This window comes from Lygodium microphyllum, chromosome 13 (assembly GCF_053477565.2).
Source record: "Lygodium microphyllum isolate KBCC chromosome 13, Lygodium_microphyllum_v1.1.10, whole genome shotgun sequence".
NCBI lineage: Eukaryota > Viridiplantae > Streptophyta > Polypodiopsida > Schizaeales > Lygodiaceae > Lygodium > Lygodium microphyllum.
The window spans coordinates 31,789,649-31,803,334 of NC_141147.1; the positions used below are offsets into that span (position 1 = coordinate 31,789,649).

Here is a 13,686-nt window from a genome sequence, read left to right on the forward strand (position 1 = left end):
AGCACTTCTAGCATGAGGTGAACCTATCTCACGTTCTTTGTGTGGTTTCATGATTTTCTCACAGTATGGTTTCCTTTCCACTCTAACTTTCACATGTTAAAGGAAATAATAGTACAATAAGTGTGATTGAGCTTGATGGCTCACTTTAAAATTCATGTGATTTTCTTACTATGCAAGGTTATATCATATGAGTTTCAGTAAACCAATGTGGAAAGTTTAATGATATGTGGATAGTTCCCAAAAATTGACTCATTATACTCAAGCCTAAGAGTTAGGATGTTCAAATACCTAAGTAGATAACGAAATGGTCAATGCAATCTGGAATTTATGGAGCACAAATTAACAATCCTTGAGAAAACCTTTATTGCATTTGTAAATTCATAGGTCGACCCAATACTAAAATGTTGGGAATTGATGATATTTCGTCAACATTAAGATTGAGGGATTATATGGTTATTGACAACTTCAAATCTCAACCTCAAAATGTATAGAGACTCAATTATCTTGATCGACTGTTTTATATTTTAGAAATCTTAACATATGTATCATCTGAAGGACTTGTTTAGCCTTTTATTGCAAATAATATACTATACTAGAACACTATATGGAATACCTTCTCAACCTACATAATGGATTGATATCTTTTGATTTTGATTGTGCTCATAGCAACTAGTCTAATACTACAATTCTTAAAACTTGTGTGCCTCATCACTACATGTAAGTCGTCCACCATTGTGGCACTATACAACTTAGGCTTTAAACCCTCATTATCAAAAAGAAAACTTTCCCTTAGCACCATCTAAGTACTTACTCCATAACAACTTTGCTTGTAGGGTTTAAAGTGATTGTCCTTAGAGAATAAAAACACGCATGTTAGGTGCAAGTAGAAATATCGGGCTAACAAAAGTAGCATGTGGTTAACTTAAAGCCTTTGCTACATATGAGAAAAGTGAGAAATGGTTCTCCTCTCTAAATCTTAATACATATTGCAAATCTTTGGACACTTCAATGCTTAGCATTGTTAGAATAGATCCCTCTTGAGTGCGTGAGACTCGTTGGCCCTTAGAATCTTGTCACAATGGGATAGTTAATCTATTATTTTGTAGGATGTGGAGAATTGCTCATCTCTAGGGACCTTCTTGTGATAACATTTCTTTCTAAGAGAAAAGATAAGCTTGGGCTTGACAGCTCCAGCACCCACAAGAATGTCCATCTGTAAAGGCCATGCGTGATCTCATTTGTGTGACCATTGAGCCTACTTGATCTAGGCCACATGGATGGTCCTCGAACAATCAATACCCCCAAGGCTTTAAGATCTTGGTTATTCTTTGGGAATACTATTTTCACCACCCCACATTGTGGGAAACTCTACAAGGCATTATGAGCATAGAAGGTAGAATCATTCCCATCATGATTTCATAAGGCCGTGCACATGAACAAAGAGAGAAGAGAGTACTAGAAGTTAAATCATTATTGAGGGCCTAGTAGTTGAATCATTCTCATCATGATGGTCATCACCATGCACATTATTGTTGAGCAAAACATCCTTACAACCATGTGAGAGGACCTCTTACGTAGGCTTGCCCCTTGGGATATGATTGCAGCTTTCATGAAGATTGTTCCAAATCTGCATCTGGACCAAAGGACAGGGACAACTTATATTCTGCTGCAACCGTGTGTCTTAAAGAGAGAGAGGAAGGGGGGGGGGGGGCCGCGGGAGGGAGTTCTCTATTTCTCCTAGAGATATGGATTCTGGTCTGTGGAGATCAGAGTTCTTTTGTCTCTCTTTGTGCAAATGATTATCCATCTCAACAGGACAAAGGGAGACAAAAGAACTCTCTCTCTCTCTCTCTCTCTCTCTCTCTCGGGATGTGTTTTGTGCTGTTCGAGACGAGTCAAGCTGGAACTGAAGAAACCAGCAAAAGCTTGAAATGTGGGGCACGGTACTAGCAGTAGGCACAGAGGGGGAGAGATATTAAAAGGCATTTAATGGGTCCAAAATCTTTGCATATAATTATGTCCAGTGGAAGCTTGAGGCAGGGGGTGTAGCAGAGGCCTTACTGAAATCTATACAAAATCCCTCCCCAACTACACAAGCCACAATTTTCCCACACACAACCTCTCTCTCTCTCTCTCTCTCTCTCTCTCTCTTTCTCTCTCTCTCTCTCTCTCTCAACAAATAGAGGTGGTGATCTTCCTCCCCAACAAACATGCTCCTCGCGTATTGACTGAGTGATCTCTCTCTCTCTCTCTCTCTCTCTCTCTCATATCACCCAAAACGGCCCACTACCTTGGTCATACCAGCCTGCTCCTGCAACAAATATGGGACTCTCTGACGATTCTACCCCAGGTAAGTCGACGCAGCTCTCGCACCCCCTCCCCCCCCCCCCCCCCCAAAAATTTGCCAATTCTGTCGTGCAATCCATATATTTCTCATGGAGTCGTTAATTATCAGCTGCTGGTAACACCTTTGCAAATCCATGTCCGATAGAATGCTAATTGTGCTATTCAATTAAGCAAACCCCCTCATCAAATGGGGGTTAACAACTCCTGAATTGATCACGTTGTACTCTTCTCGACCCTCAATTTATAAGTAATGCGTAGGTGTCAAAATTGAGATTGAGGCTAGTAATACAGTATTTTTGGGATGATGTCTCTTCCAGTTAGTTGGACAAAACCTGTGCGATTGTCAAGGCAGCTGGCAGCTAAGTATGCCATGCCATGCCACTGAGGCTGATCTTAGCATGCAATATATGTCTGTCTGTGTGTGTGTGTGTGTGTCTGTGTAAATATAATAGTCGAGGTACTAACCCTTGGTTTGGGGCTCTGACACAGGAGGGACAATCAAAGTGATAGTGGAGGATCCACAAGTCAAAAAATTGCAGAGCCAAGAGGAGTCCTATGAGCTCTCAACGGTGATTACATCTAATCTTCCATCAGCAGCATCTAATCCTGCAGCACCATCGATTATGACCTCTGAAGACAGGAGGCGGCTGTACTTTGGGAAGAGCTTGGGCCACTGGGGGTTGCTAATGATGAGCTTCACAATGGTGCTCGTGGGGATGTCCTCAGCCACCCTCCTGGGCCGTCTCTACTTTGTCCATGGAGGCTCACACAGGTGAGCGTTGATCATGGTAAAAACCGAGAATTAAGACCTCTCCGTTGCGAGGGAGGTGGTCTTAGCATCGATATATAATCAATGAGACAAATTTGTGGGATACGTTCTTTTTCTTTCTTTCTTTTTTCAAATATGAAATTGAGGGGTTTATTTTTTATAAAAGAGAGTTATATGGAAAAAATGACAAACGAGAGGGGGGGGGGGATGTAAATTGATAAATGCATGGATTAAGGGTAAAAACCCTGTAACTGTTCAGGTATAGTTTCTAGAGGTTTTGGGTAGCTTAGGAAGGGTTAGGTTTCCTCATGGATTCTCAAGGTTTTGGCCAGTTTAGGAAAGGTTTAAGGGAGCTCTGCTAACGCTGTGTATGTGAAAGGGGCCAGCTCTGTCTAAAATACTTTGGGTAGAACAGTCATGTGTGTATTACTTATTTATGTTAAGAGATTACCGTATTATAAGAAAAGATGAGGAAAATGCCCAGGCCAGGAGTTCACTTAGGGTAAATTTAGAGCAGCGCTTCTCACGAATCCACTGGTTTCTTGAAGGGTAAATGAGCATGAGAGGCACCCTTCAAACCATGGTTGAACTATGGTTGTGCCCTTCCCCAAATTAGCCTTTCTGAAGCGCTAATCTTTTGTGGATGCTGTAAAGCTTTTTACCTCTTGTGTCAATAGGGTCCTTGTGTAGTGGATCGAGTGTGGGTTGAGTTCTATGGGTGCGTGAGTTCGATCCCTGCGTCTCACATCTCCCGAGGCACAAATCTATTCCCTTACAAACATCTTTACCCCCTCGGTAACAGAACACGTGTAATCGCATGGAATTCAAAGAGAGGGTTAGAAAGGGTAAACAGAAAGAGGGCCCTGGTAATTAAAGTGTCGCGCTTATGATTCAGTGAAGGGTAAAGAAAACAGGGTTAAAATGTAAAAAATCCTTGGAATTCTTGTGGCGGAAGGTTTTGCGTTTTTTAAAATTGGTGTTGGCAAACAGGTGGTTGTACACGTGGACGCAGACGGCGGGCTGGCCGATAAATCTGGTGGCGCTGCTGGTGTGCTATTGGCGGGGGCGGGGGCGGGGAGGCGGCGGAGGCAGCAGGCCGCGGAAGGGGCGCCTGCTGCTGATATACGCGGCGCTGGGCTGCCTGACGGCGTTCGACAACCTGCTGTACTCGTGGGGCTTGTCGTACCTGCCGGCGTCGACGAACGCGCTCATCTGCGCGAGCCAGCTGGCGTTCAACGCGCTGTTCGCGTGGGCGCTGGTGGGGCAGAAGATGACGGCGTACGTGGTGAACGCGGTGTTCATGATAACGGCGGGGGCGGTGCTGCTGGGGCTGCACGCCGACTCGGACCGGCCGCCGGGCACGAGCCAGCGGCAGTACGTGCTGGGGTTCCTGGTGACCATCGCGGGGTCGGCCATCTACGCCCTCATCCTGCCCCTCCTGGAGCTCACCTACCTCAAGGTCCTGGGCCGCTCCTCCTTCGCCGTCGTCGTCCAGGCCCAAACCGCCATCTCCATCATGGCCACCGCCTTCTCCATGCTCGGCATGTGGGCGGACAATGACTACCCAGCCATCGCCCTCGAGGCCTCCAGGTGTGTTTGTGTGTGTGTGCGCGTGTGTCTCTGTCACTCTCTCGGAAAAAACATCGCCATCGGTCTTAGGTTTCCCATGGTTTTAAAAACAAAAGATTTTGACTCTCACCTGCACACGTGCTACTAATAAATAAAGATAATAATAATAATAATAATAGTTTTTAATTAACCTCTACATTGCCCACACATTAGTCAAGCTCCTAACCACCACCCACAACAGTACATAGTAGACTAGTACTAGCCTTAGAACATTAGTCTTAAGCTCCACATTGCCCACACGTTGAAAAAAACGAAAATTAAACAAAAAAAGGTTTCCCTATCCTTCATAGCCCTCAAGGTCAATATAGGGTTCATGCCACACACACCTCGTCACTAGGCTTTTCTAAAGTCTTGTAAGTCAAGTTCGCCCTTTTTATAGCAACTGCTAGGCATGTACATGGTGCCCCATGCATCTCACTTTAGTCCCTCTACATCCTCAACTCATAGCAAGTACTAAGAAGTCTATAGGACATTACTCTAAATCATAATTCTTTTCCAAACAAGACGACACACCATGCACTTGTACATTCCCTTGTGCTAGTCTTTCTTCTTATATTTTGCTAGTTTTGATGGTTAATAAGGAGAAGAATCAAGCATTTAAAAGTAAGAAAAGAATGTACATGAAGTACTAATTAAGACCTAACCATTAGCATAACAATGCCCTAGTGTGCAATGCTGACAAAAACACTTGCACATCAATTTAAAATCAACAAAGTGCATATCATCTAGGCCACATTGCATCCATATTTGCAATGTTTAAGATTTGATAAATTTGAGGAAAAAGCTGTTGAATTACTCTACACCAATATCAACAAGGCAAGTGAACCACAAATTTTTAAAAAGTCTAGAGTATTAAAACAACTTTGTACTTTCCTTTGTATCTACCCCTTTCTTTACTATTATTAATACTTTACTCCACTTCAACAACAAAGAAAAAGTGTAGCCAAGGTTTTAGTATTAGGGATAACATATACTAGAAAAAGGCTTTCATTATTTCAAAGCAAACTATTTGAAAACTTAGAACTCCTAAGGTATTTCAACTCTTAATTCCTATAAACTTGCTCGTTGACGTGACTTTCTTTAGAATTTTAAAACCTTTGTATAAGCTTCTAAAAATCTTTATTGTGTACAACATTCTAAATCTCAACATTTTTGTCAACACTACACAGGTTTGCGTTGGGGCCCCGCGTATATGGGGCCACTCTTGCTGGGTCTGCCATTGGTTGGCAGCTCTTTTTCGTGGGCTCTGCTGGAATCATCTTTCTTGCCTCCTCCCTCATGTCTTGCATCTTCTTCACAGCCACCCTCCCTGTTGTCCCTGTCCTTGCTGTGCTCTTTTTCCATGATAGTTTCTCTCCCCTCAAAGCCATTGCCATGCTTCTCTCCATGTGGGGCTTCACATCATATATCTATGGTGCTTATGTTGGCTCCAAAGCCCAAAAAACTATAGAGCCTGATATAGGTCCCGAATATCACAATTAGCCCACACAAGATTTACAATTTTCTCATATTTGTAAGAAACACTTACTTCAAACTTTGTGCCCTTCTTTTGTTCACTTTTCCCATGGCCTTATAGTCCAAGAAAAGAGACATGCATCATAGGGCCTTGCGCATGCTCTCTCTCTCTCTCTCTCTCTCTCTCTCTCTCTCTCTCTCTCTCTCTCTCTCTCTCTCCCAATGACCTCTACACGCTCTTGGTTCATACATTGAACCACCCCTTCAAACTTGAAAGTTGCCATCTTCCTTTCTTTGGCAAAAAGAAATACAATGACAAAATGCAAAAAAGAGCATGAGTTGTACAACCCTTGCACAACACTCAATAAGTTTCCAACATTCACAAGGACAATATCTGCACATATTCCAAGTTGGCAAAAAAGTTTGCCCCTCACCAACATGTATGATATAACTTCTTTTTCCCTTCATTCTATGTGCCCCTTCCAAATGTGTCATGACAAAGTTGTGCCTGTAATAGTATCAAAATATCTGTAACGAGATATTATGCCCTACTTTCTCTCTCTTCGCCATGTGACACTTTTAAAAGGAGATTTGTATATTCATAACTTTTGAGGTTGTTCCATAGAAAGCACTCCTAATAATCTACCTTTGTGTAGGGTTTGTGCATACTCATATGGCTTCATATCACACAGCTCTACTTTGGAAAAAGTTATCCCTTCTCTATATCTATACATGATTTATTCATTTGGTGTAGTCATGCTTACATTTTTTAACACAAAGTTCCAAATGTTTGCCAAATAACGTCACATTCTCATGTTGTGTAAATGATGATTTTGTCTCGATATCTATGGATGATGTGAAAAATATTTTCCTTGAGGGGGCAATTACTCATATGGATGTATGTCTATATCACGTGGGTTCAACCATAGGGATTTTTTAAATCCATTTTTTAGACGTTTTGTTACATGCAGGAGAGTATTATTTTTGCAAATGTTTACATGTTGAATAGGAAAATTGTGTGTTTTATTCATTATAAATCCATAGACATGGGTTTTCAAATTAAGCCTTGAACACACATGATAGTAATGCTTCACATATATGAACCCCTCCAAGGAAGTAAATATCTAAGTCTTTAAAATATATAAATCTTGTAATGTGAGTGCTACATCAAATACTTGCATGCATATCTCTCCATTAATGGGTGAATATGCACACACATGAACAAAACACACACTAAATGTTGGTAATACTAACCCATTGTTGTAGGCATCAAAATTGTAATATCGCAAATGTACAAGTCACCTAAGGGGATGGCACACATGTGTCCTTTTGAGAATGTGCTTGCATCCATAGAATCAAATATATGACATCATAGTCATAGAGCTCATCCTTTCACCATAATATACACATACACAAAGATGCACATAAGAGGATGCATGCATTCTAGATGCAAGCACATGCACTCATGTGCAAGCAATTGTGATTATCCTCATTCTAGTACTTTATGCATGAAGGTTTTTCCAAAGGAAACTATCTTTAAGACAAACTAAAAAGTTTGGGATTGTCGAGTCTTAAAATGAAGAAATCAAGAGACTTGCATTGCTTTTTTTTCCTACTAGGGGGTGGGGGGAGGGGGACCAATTATGTACATATAAGGTAGCATATCAATTAAGAAAAAGAGGGTTTAAATACCTTGGAGCTACTACAAACATACAAGCACAAGGGTTTTAAGAATTTCAAAATGAAACTTTTAGATACATGTAGGGTTATTATATCATAATGAGGTGATATAATCACAGGGGCCTACCTTTATGAGGTGGTTCAAGAAAGAAGTAGTCGTAGTACTTCTAATAGGTTCATATGGGAAGTAAGAGAGCCATGGAATGAAAATCTCAAACTCAAATTAGCATTAAAGGTGTGATAGGCATCTTAAGCATCAAACAATACCTAAATGCTTGGAGTAGATTCTTAAATGAAGTCTTATAAGTATAAATGCAAAGGCCTTTCTATCTAATGATATCATATATTAAGGCCCTTAAAATTTTACTCAATTAGAGTGAATTCTTAGCTTTTAAGTTGATCTAGTAATCAAAAGTTTACATTGTGTGTGTGTGTGTGCGTGTGTGTGTTATCAAAGAGCACGGGTATTACACTAGGGGAATTATAAACTCAAAAAGGGTCTCGCAAGAAATTGATTAGGAAACATTAAGCTTGGATTAGTCCCTCTTCAATGGTCATCATTGTATGGCTTTTTGTCCCTTGCCTCCCCACATTCTTAAGCTTTAACCTACTTTTTTGTGTGGACCCCACCTAGAAAGGAGAGGGTCTCACCTTCTTTTCACCTTAATAACTACCCCTTTCCATCCTCCGAGATGGAACCCACTACTCTTTAAAGACTGTCACATCAGCAAGTTAATTTTATTTTTGCCCCCAAAAATGACTTTAAAAGATTTTTTTAATAGAAAATGGATTTCTTTTTCTCAAAAGGTACCTAATAGTATTACAAGTTGAAATACTTATTTTTTGCACACTTTTTTACATTAAATTTCCTCCAAATCAAGTTATATTTTTTAATACCCACACATGTGGTGCCTAGTGGGACCTTGCAATTACAAATCCACTTTATACTCCCTACTTCTCTTAAGTGCCACATTAGTATGGTAGGCTAATTTTGACACCCCAAAAGCAACTTTTTTCCTCCCCTCTAAAAAAATAGTATTTCCATATCTAATCGTGCCTTAAAAAGTAGAAATTACCATCTCTAATTGTGCCTAACCATATTATATTCATCTAAATATTTTTCATGCTCTATTTGCCCTCTAATTCTTCTAAATCAATCTATTGACAAGCTCATCCTACATAATTTCCTCTCCTACGTTACATTTCCTAATGGAACTAGTTAGGGATGTCAGCAACCATAAGAGGAAAGTGGATTTGCATATTCACGTGGTTGAAGAGAATGCTATTAGAAGTACCCCTTATAGCAAGCATGGTCTACATACAATGATTACTTCCTAATATCGTTTAGAAGGAAATAAAAATATTGTTCTTTGGATAGATAGTTCATTGTTTCCAAATGATCCTAGCACTAGGCTAAATCCACATTTTCATTCCATTTCTTTGTTGCTCACTTTTTTTGGCAATGGTGAACAATGTCTATTAGGTTATTGTGCAATCAATTAGTTAGCAAAATTCATATGCATCAAAATTATCAATCTGCATTGTAACAAAGCACACACTTTATTTGAAGTAGCAAGAGACTTTCACTATAAAAAGGGTAAAGCATAGGAAACTTACATTCATCCCCTCTACATTCACTAACTTTGAATCTATTATCCTCGAAGCATTTAAAACCACTCTCCAGCCACAACTATGTACATAATTTTGCAATGGGACCTCTTGAAGCAGAAACTTGAAAGGTCTCTGAGGATAAACAATGCTTTGAAAGCTGGTGTCCAAGTGAGTAGTAACAAGTCTAGCAGCACTACACATATTAACTTATTAGCTAAAACTTTAAACTTTATCCAATAAAAGATAAAATAAAGAGTGTTTATTGACAATACATCTTTGATTGGCCATGGATTCCTGAAAGAGAATTCATAAAAATGACCTCTCTTGCAGAAATGTCGATATAGATTAGGCTCCAATGTCCTCTACAAACCAAAACAGAAGTGAGAAATAACCTTAAAGACAAATCATCAAGAGATAGAATGTTGAAGAAAGTACCTTTCAATATATGGAAAAAAATATGATGGTTTGTGACACTATCGAAGTCCTTAAAAAACCTTGCAATATTTGAATCATATTTTGAAAACAAATCCACAGACATAAGTGGATCAATAACAAATATACCCTTAGCAATATCAATGCTAAGAGAAGCAACATATGCCATGTATACAAAGTAGAGAATGAATAAGAGAATGACTGCAATATAAGGACCCTTGGAAAAATTCATTATAAATAAAGAGAAGCAAAAGACCTTACCTCAAACAGCAATAAACTATTGAATCTGTTAGTTGAGTATCCTTTTTCTCAAATAGGATCTTATCCTCTGGAGAAATGCTAAGGTAGTCTTCTTTCTCACGACTAGCAGAAACATTCACGACCATTTGGTCGTACACTTTTCCCATCCTCTCGTAGTTCACTTGGCCAAGAGACAAAATCTTTCTCTGACAGATTAGATCCTCATTTTCTATTACATCTTTCCTTTTCTCCTCCAAGACAACTTCCTGCTCACTTGCAACCCTTGTAGGATACAAATGGGTAACCTCCTGAATCTTGGGTGTGCTGGTGGCTCTTTCTACTTTCTCCTGGGTGGTACATTGAGGATTTCAAATGCCATTTGTTCAGTTGATGGAAGAGGCTTCAAAACTTTGTCAAACCTATATCTGGGTCTGCTAACCATCCTAAAGTCTTTATTCATTAATGTAATTTGATGTGCATGGGCAGCTACAATATAAGCATCATTCATAAAATCTATTAGAAAATCCTCTGCTGCCTCTTGCAAGCATAGTAGGGCAGACAGATGCTATCTCTTGTTGAGGTCATCCACAGAAGCAACAGAGGACAATCTATCAGATATCTCCTTGACCAGTCTAAAAAATGCAGCCTTAGGAATGAGGTGACTAATTGACTTTTGAGCTTTCCTTATCTCTGCAAAACATATCTGCATGTAAAACCATCTTGACTTTCTCTTTTTCCTCACAGGGGCTTCCTTGGGAACCTGAGAGTGAGGAGAAGTTGAGGACTCAAACTCACCAGATAACTTGTTCTCTGAGGATTCATCTGAACAAACTTTACAAGCTGGTGTAATAGGGACAACAATTTCTTGAATTGTCTCCTCAACAGATAGCTCAGGACCTTCTTCAGAATATTTCTTCACCAAGACCTTCCTTGTAGTTTGTTTTGTCCTGGCCATCAAGACCCACACGGTGCAATAAGGAAGCTAAACACAAAAACAACTGACTCCCATCATGCCGTAATAGAGACTAGATAAAAGCATTGAACTCCTCCTCGCTTCGCAATAAACACGACCAATACAACGCGATAGAGTGAATTTGAGTTTTTTGCTTTGCCCTAATCACTTCATATTAGCAAATTCTTACACAATCGAAAGCAGAGTTCCCCGGTCACAACAGTGAAGTCGAATACGATGCGATTGAGGATGTTGCAAAAGTGCTGATGAATGATATCACGTTGTTTTGGAGATTCGAGAACCATACAATGCGATGAAGGTTCTTCTTAAGCTGTTGAAGTATTCTATCTCGTTGTTTCAGACAATTCAATATCTTTCAACGTCACTAATGTCGGATGTGCGGCCCCTCTGTTGGTCGGATACGTCAGAGCTGTCGGACGAATGGCAGTCGTGACGTAAGGTGTGAAATCGTATTCGTGCAAACTGAGAAGTTCTTATATACTCGCAGGTGCGGATCTCCATGTGTCATGTTCTCATTGGTCGTTTGATTAGGGTTTCTGGAATATTCCTTGTTCAAGCCCTTGAGCCTATTTAAGGAAACCTAAATTTTTTCGCGCACTTTTCTTCTCCATTTCCTCGCCCGTTGAACCGTCTCCGTCACCCCCTCCGTCAACCCCTGCATCACCCCCTCCGTCACCCCCTCCATCAACCCGTGCATCATCCCCTCCTTCTCCTTGTTCATCAATGACCCCCTCTATCACCCCCTACATCACCCCCTCCGTCACCTCCTACATCACCCCCTTTGTCACCCCCCGCATCCCTCCGTCACCCCCCTCCATCCATACTTCATCACCCCCCTCCTTCAAGATCATCCTTACCGTAAGCACAATAATATCGTGTCATATTCCTAGCTCGTCCTATTCCTATATCGTCCAACATAGTGCGAGAGGATAAATAGAAAGCTTTTGATTTTCTTCCTATCGCGTCGTATTACTAACTCGTCCAACATCCGTTTTCCTACTCTCGCGAAAACGGCACGATATTGGTTTTTGGAGATTCCGAAAGGCTCTCATTCGCATCGTATTCCTAGATCCTGCAACACGGAGCAAGTGCACCACTTCAAAAGGATTATACCTTGATATTCGCGTTGTATAGGCAAGCAGTCTTGAGCTATTGAATCTCAAGAAGAAGTTTGGTACAAAGATGTCACGCATGTCTGCCTCCACATCTATGAAGAGGAAAACAGTCCTTGAGCCCACAATGACAAAGGAGTCAGTTGCCTCAGATGTTTCAATAGCATCTCATATGTCTGTGACAACTAAAGGTTCAAGCAAGGATCCAAAGAAGGGAAAGGATTCAAAGCCTCTTGTGAGGATCCCAGGGCTGTCTCAAATTACAGATGTCACTGCCTCTGAGAAGCTTTTGGATTTTCTCATAGAAAACAATATTGACATTGGTTTCTATCCAACATCTAGGGAGATTTTCAATCCACGGTGGGACCTTGATTAAGTTCTCAATTTCTCAAATGAGTTTATCAAGGAAGATTTTGAAGAGTTGGCATATCCTGTTGTTCAGTTGGATTCCAAGGAGTGTGTTCACACCCCAGTTGGAAGGTTAGGCACTGAGAAGTCCTTGTTTACCAAGAAATGTGGTTATCATTCTCTTGATAGATTTTATGCACCTGAGTTATGTTTTTTACACCCAAAAAAATGCAAGCTTATGCTTAACTCTACTGCATTCATTGTATTTGCCCTTGTGAAATACCCTCTAAGATCTGATGAAATGTTTACCACAGCACAGAGGGGCAGGAAATGGAAAAAAGGAAATCGCAAAAGACATAGGACAAAAGGAAGAAAAAGGCACCTTAACCGGTAACCAGACCCTGAAAAAATCAAAAGCATGGGCACGACCCTCAGGAAGTCTTAGAGTCACCCAAGGAAAGTAAAAGAGTAAAAAGCGCACCATTAAGTGTGAAAGCGCTCCCGAATCCTTGTAAAAGAGCGCCAGGCTCACTCCTGTGCAAATTGTATGCATTAGTTGGGAATAGGATAGATTAGAACGGTAGGAAATGAGAAATGGGCCTAGGCTAATGGCCGGCCATGTAAAAAAGGGTATGACCGCCCAAAAGGGATTTAGGGTTTTGTATATAAAGCTGAAAAGTGAATGAGAAGCTCATTCTTGTGTGTGGCCAAAGCTTCTTCTTTTTCTTCTCTTGTTTCTTGCCTTCTTGCTTGTGCTTGAGAGAGGGATTGAGAGAGTGTGAGGGATTGAGGGAGTGATTGTGTGAGAGTGAGGGATCTTGGAGAAGAAGCTCTCCATCTTCTCTCTTCATCTTCCCCTCCTCTCTTCTCTTCTCTTGTCTCGCGCGTGGCTATGGAGGATGAAGCTCATGGGAGAGGGATTGAGATTGCTTGAGCTTGCCTCAAGGATCGTGGAGCTACCGGTGTGCAAGAAAGAGGAGGGTACTCGACTGAGCATCAAGGTAAGCTCACTACACCCGTAAGGTAGGCATTGCGCGTCGGCTATGTGAGAGGTAGCCATGGCCGCTCGATTTGAAACACTTGAGTAATAA

At 40.9% G+C, this 13,686-nt stretch overlaps 1 protein-coding gene across 1 annotated transcript; it reads left to right on the plus strand.

Annotated features, from left to right (window-relative positions):
- The first annotated feature begins 1,720 nt into the window (after nucleotides 1-1,720).
- LOC148026475 (purine permease 3-like) lies at nucleotides 1,721-6,966 on the plus strand. Its single transcript, XM_087690918.1, has 4 exons — nucleotides 1,721-2,350; nucleotides 2,836-3,118; nucleotides 4,106-4,705; nucleotides 5,914-6,966. Exons 1-4 carry the CDS (start codon nucleotides 2,323-2,325, stop codon nucleotides 6,224-6,226), a joined length of 1,224 nt encoding a protein of 407 aa, XP_087547044.1. The 5' UTR covers nucleotides 1,721-2,322; the 3' UTR covers nucleotides 6,227-6,966.
- The last annotated feature ends 6,720 nt before the right edge of the window (nucleotides 6,967-13,686 follow it).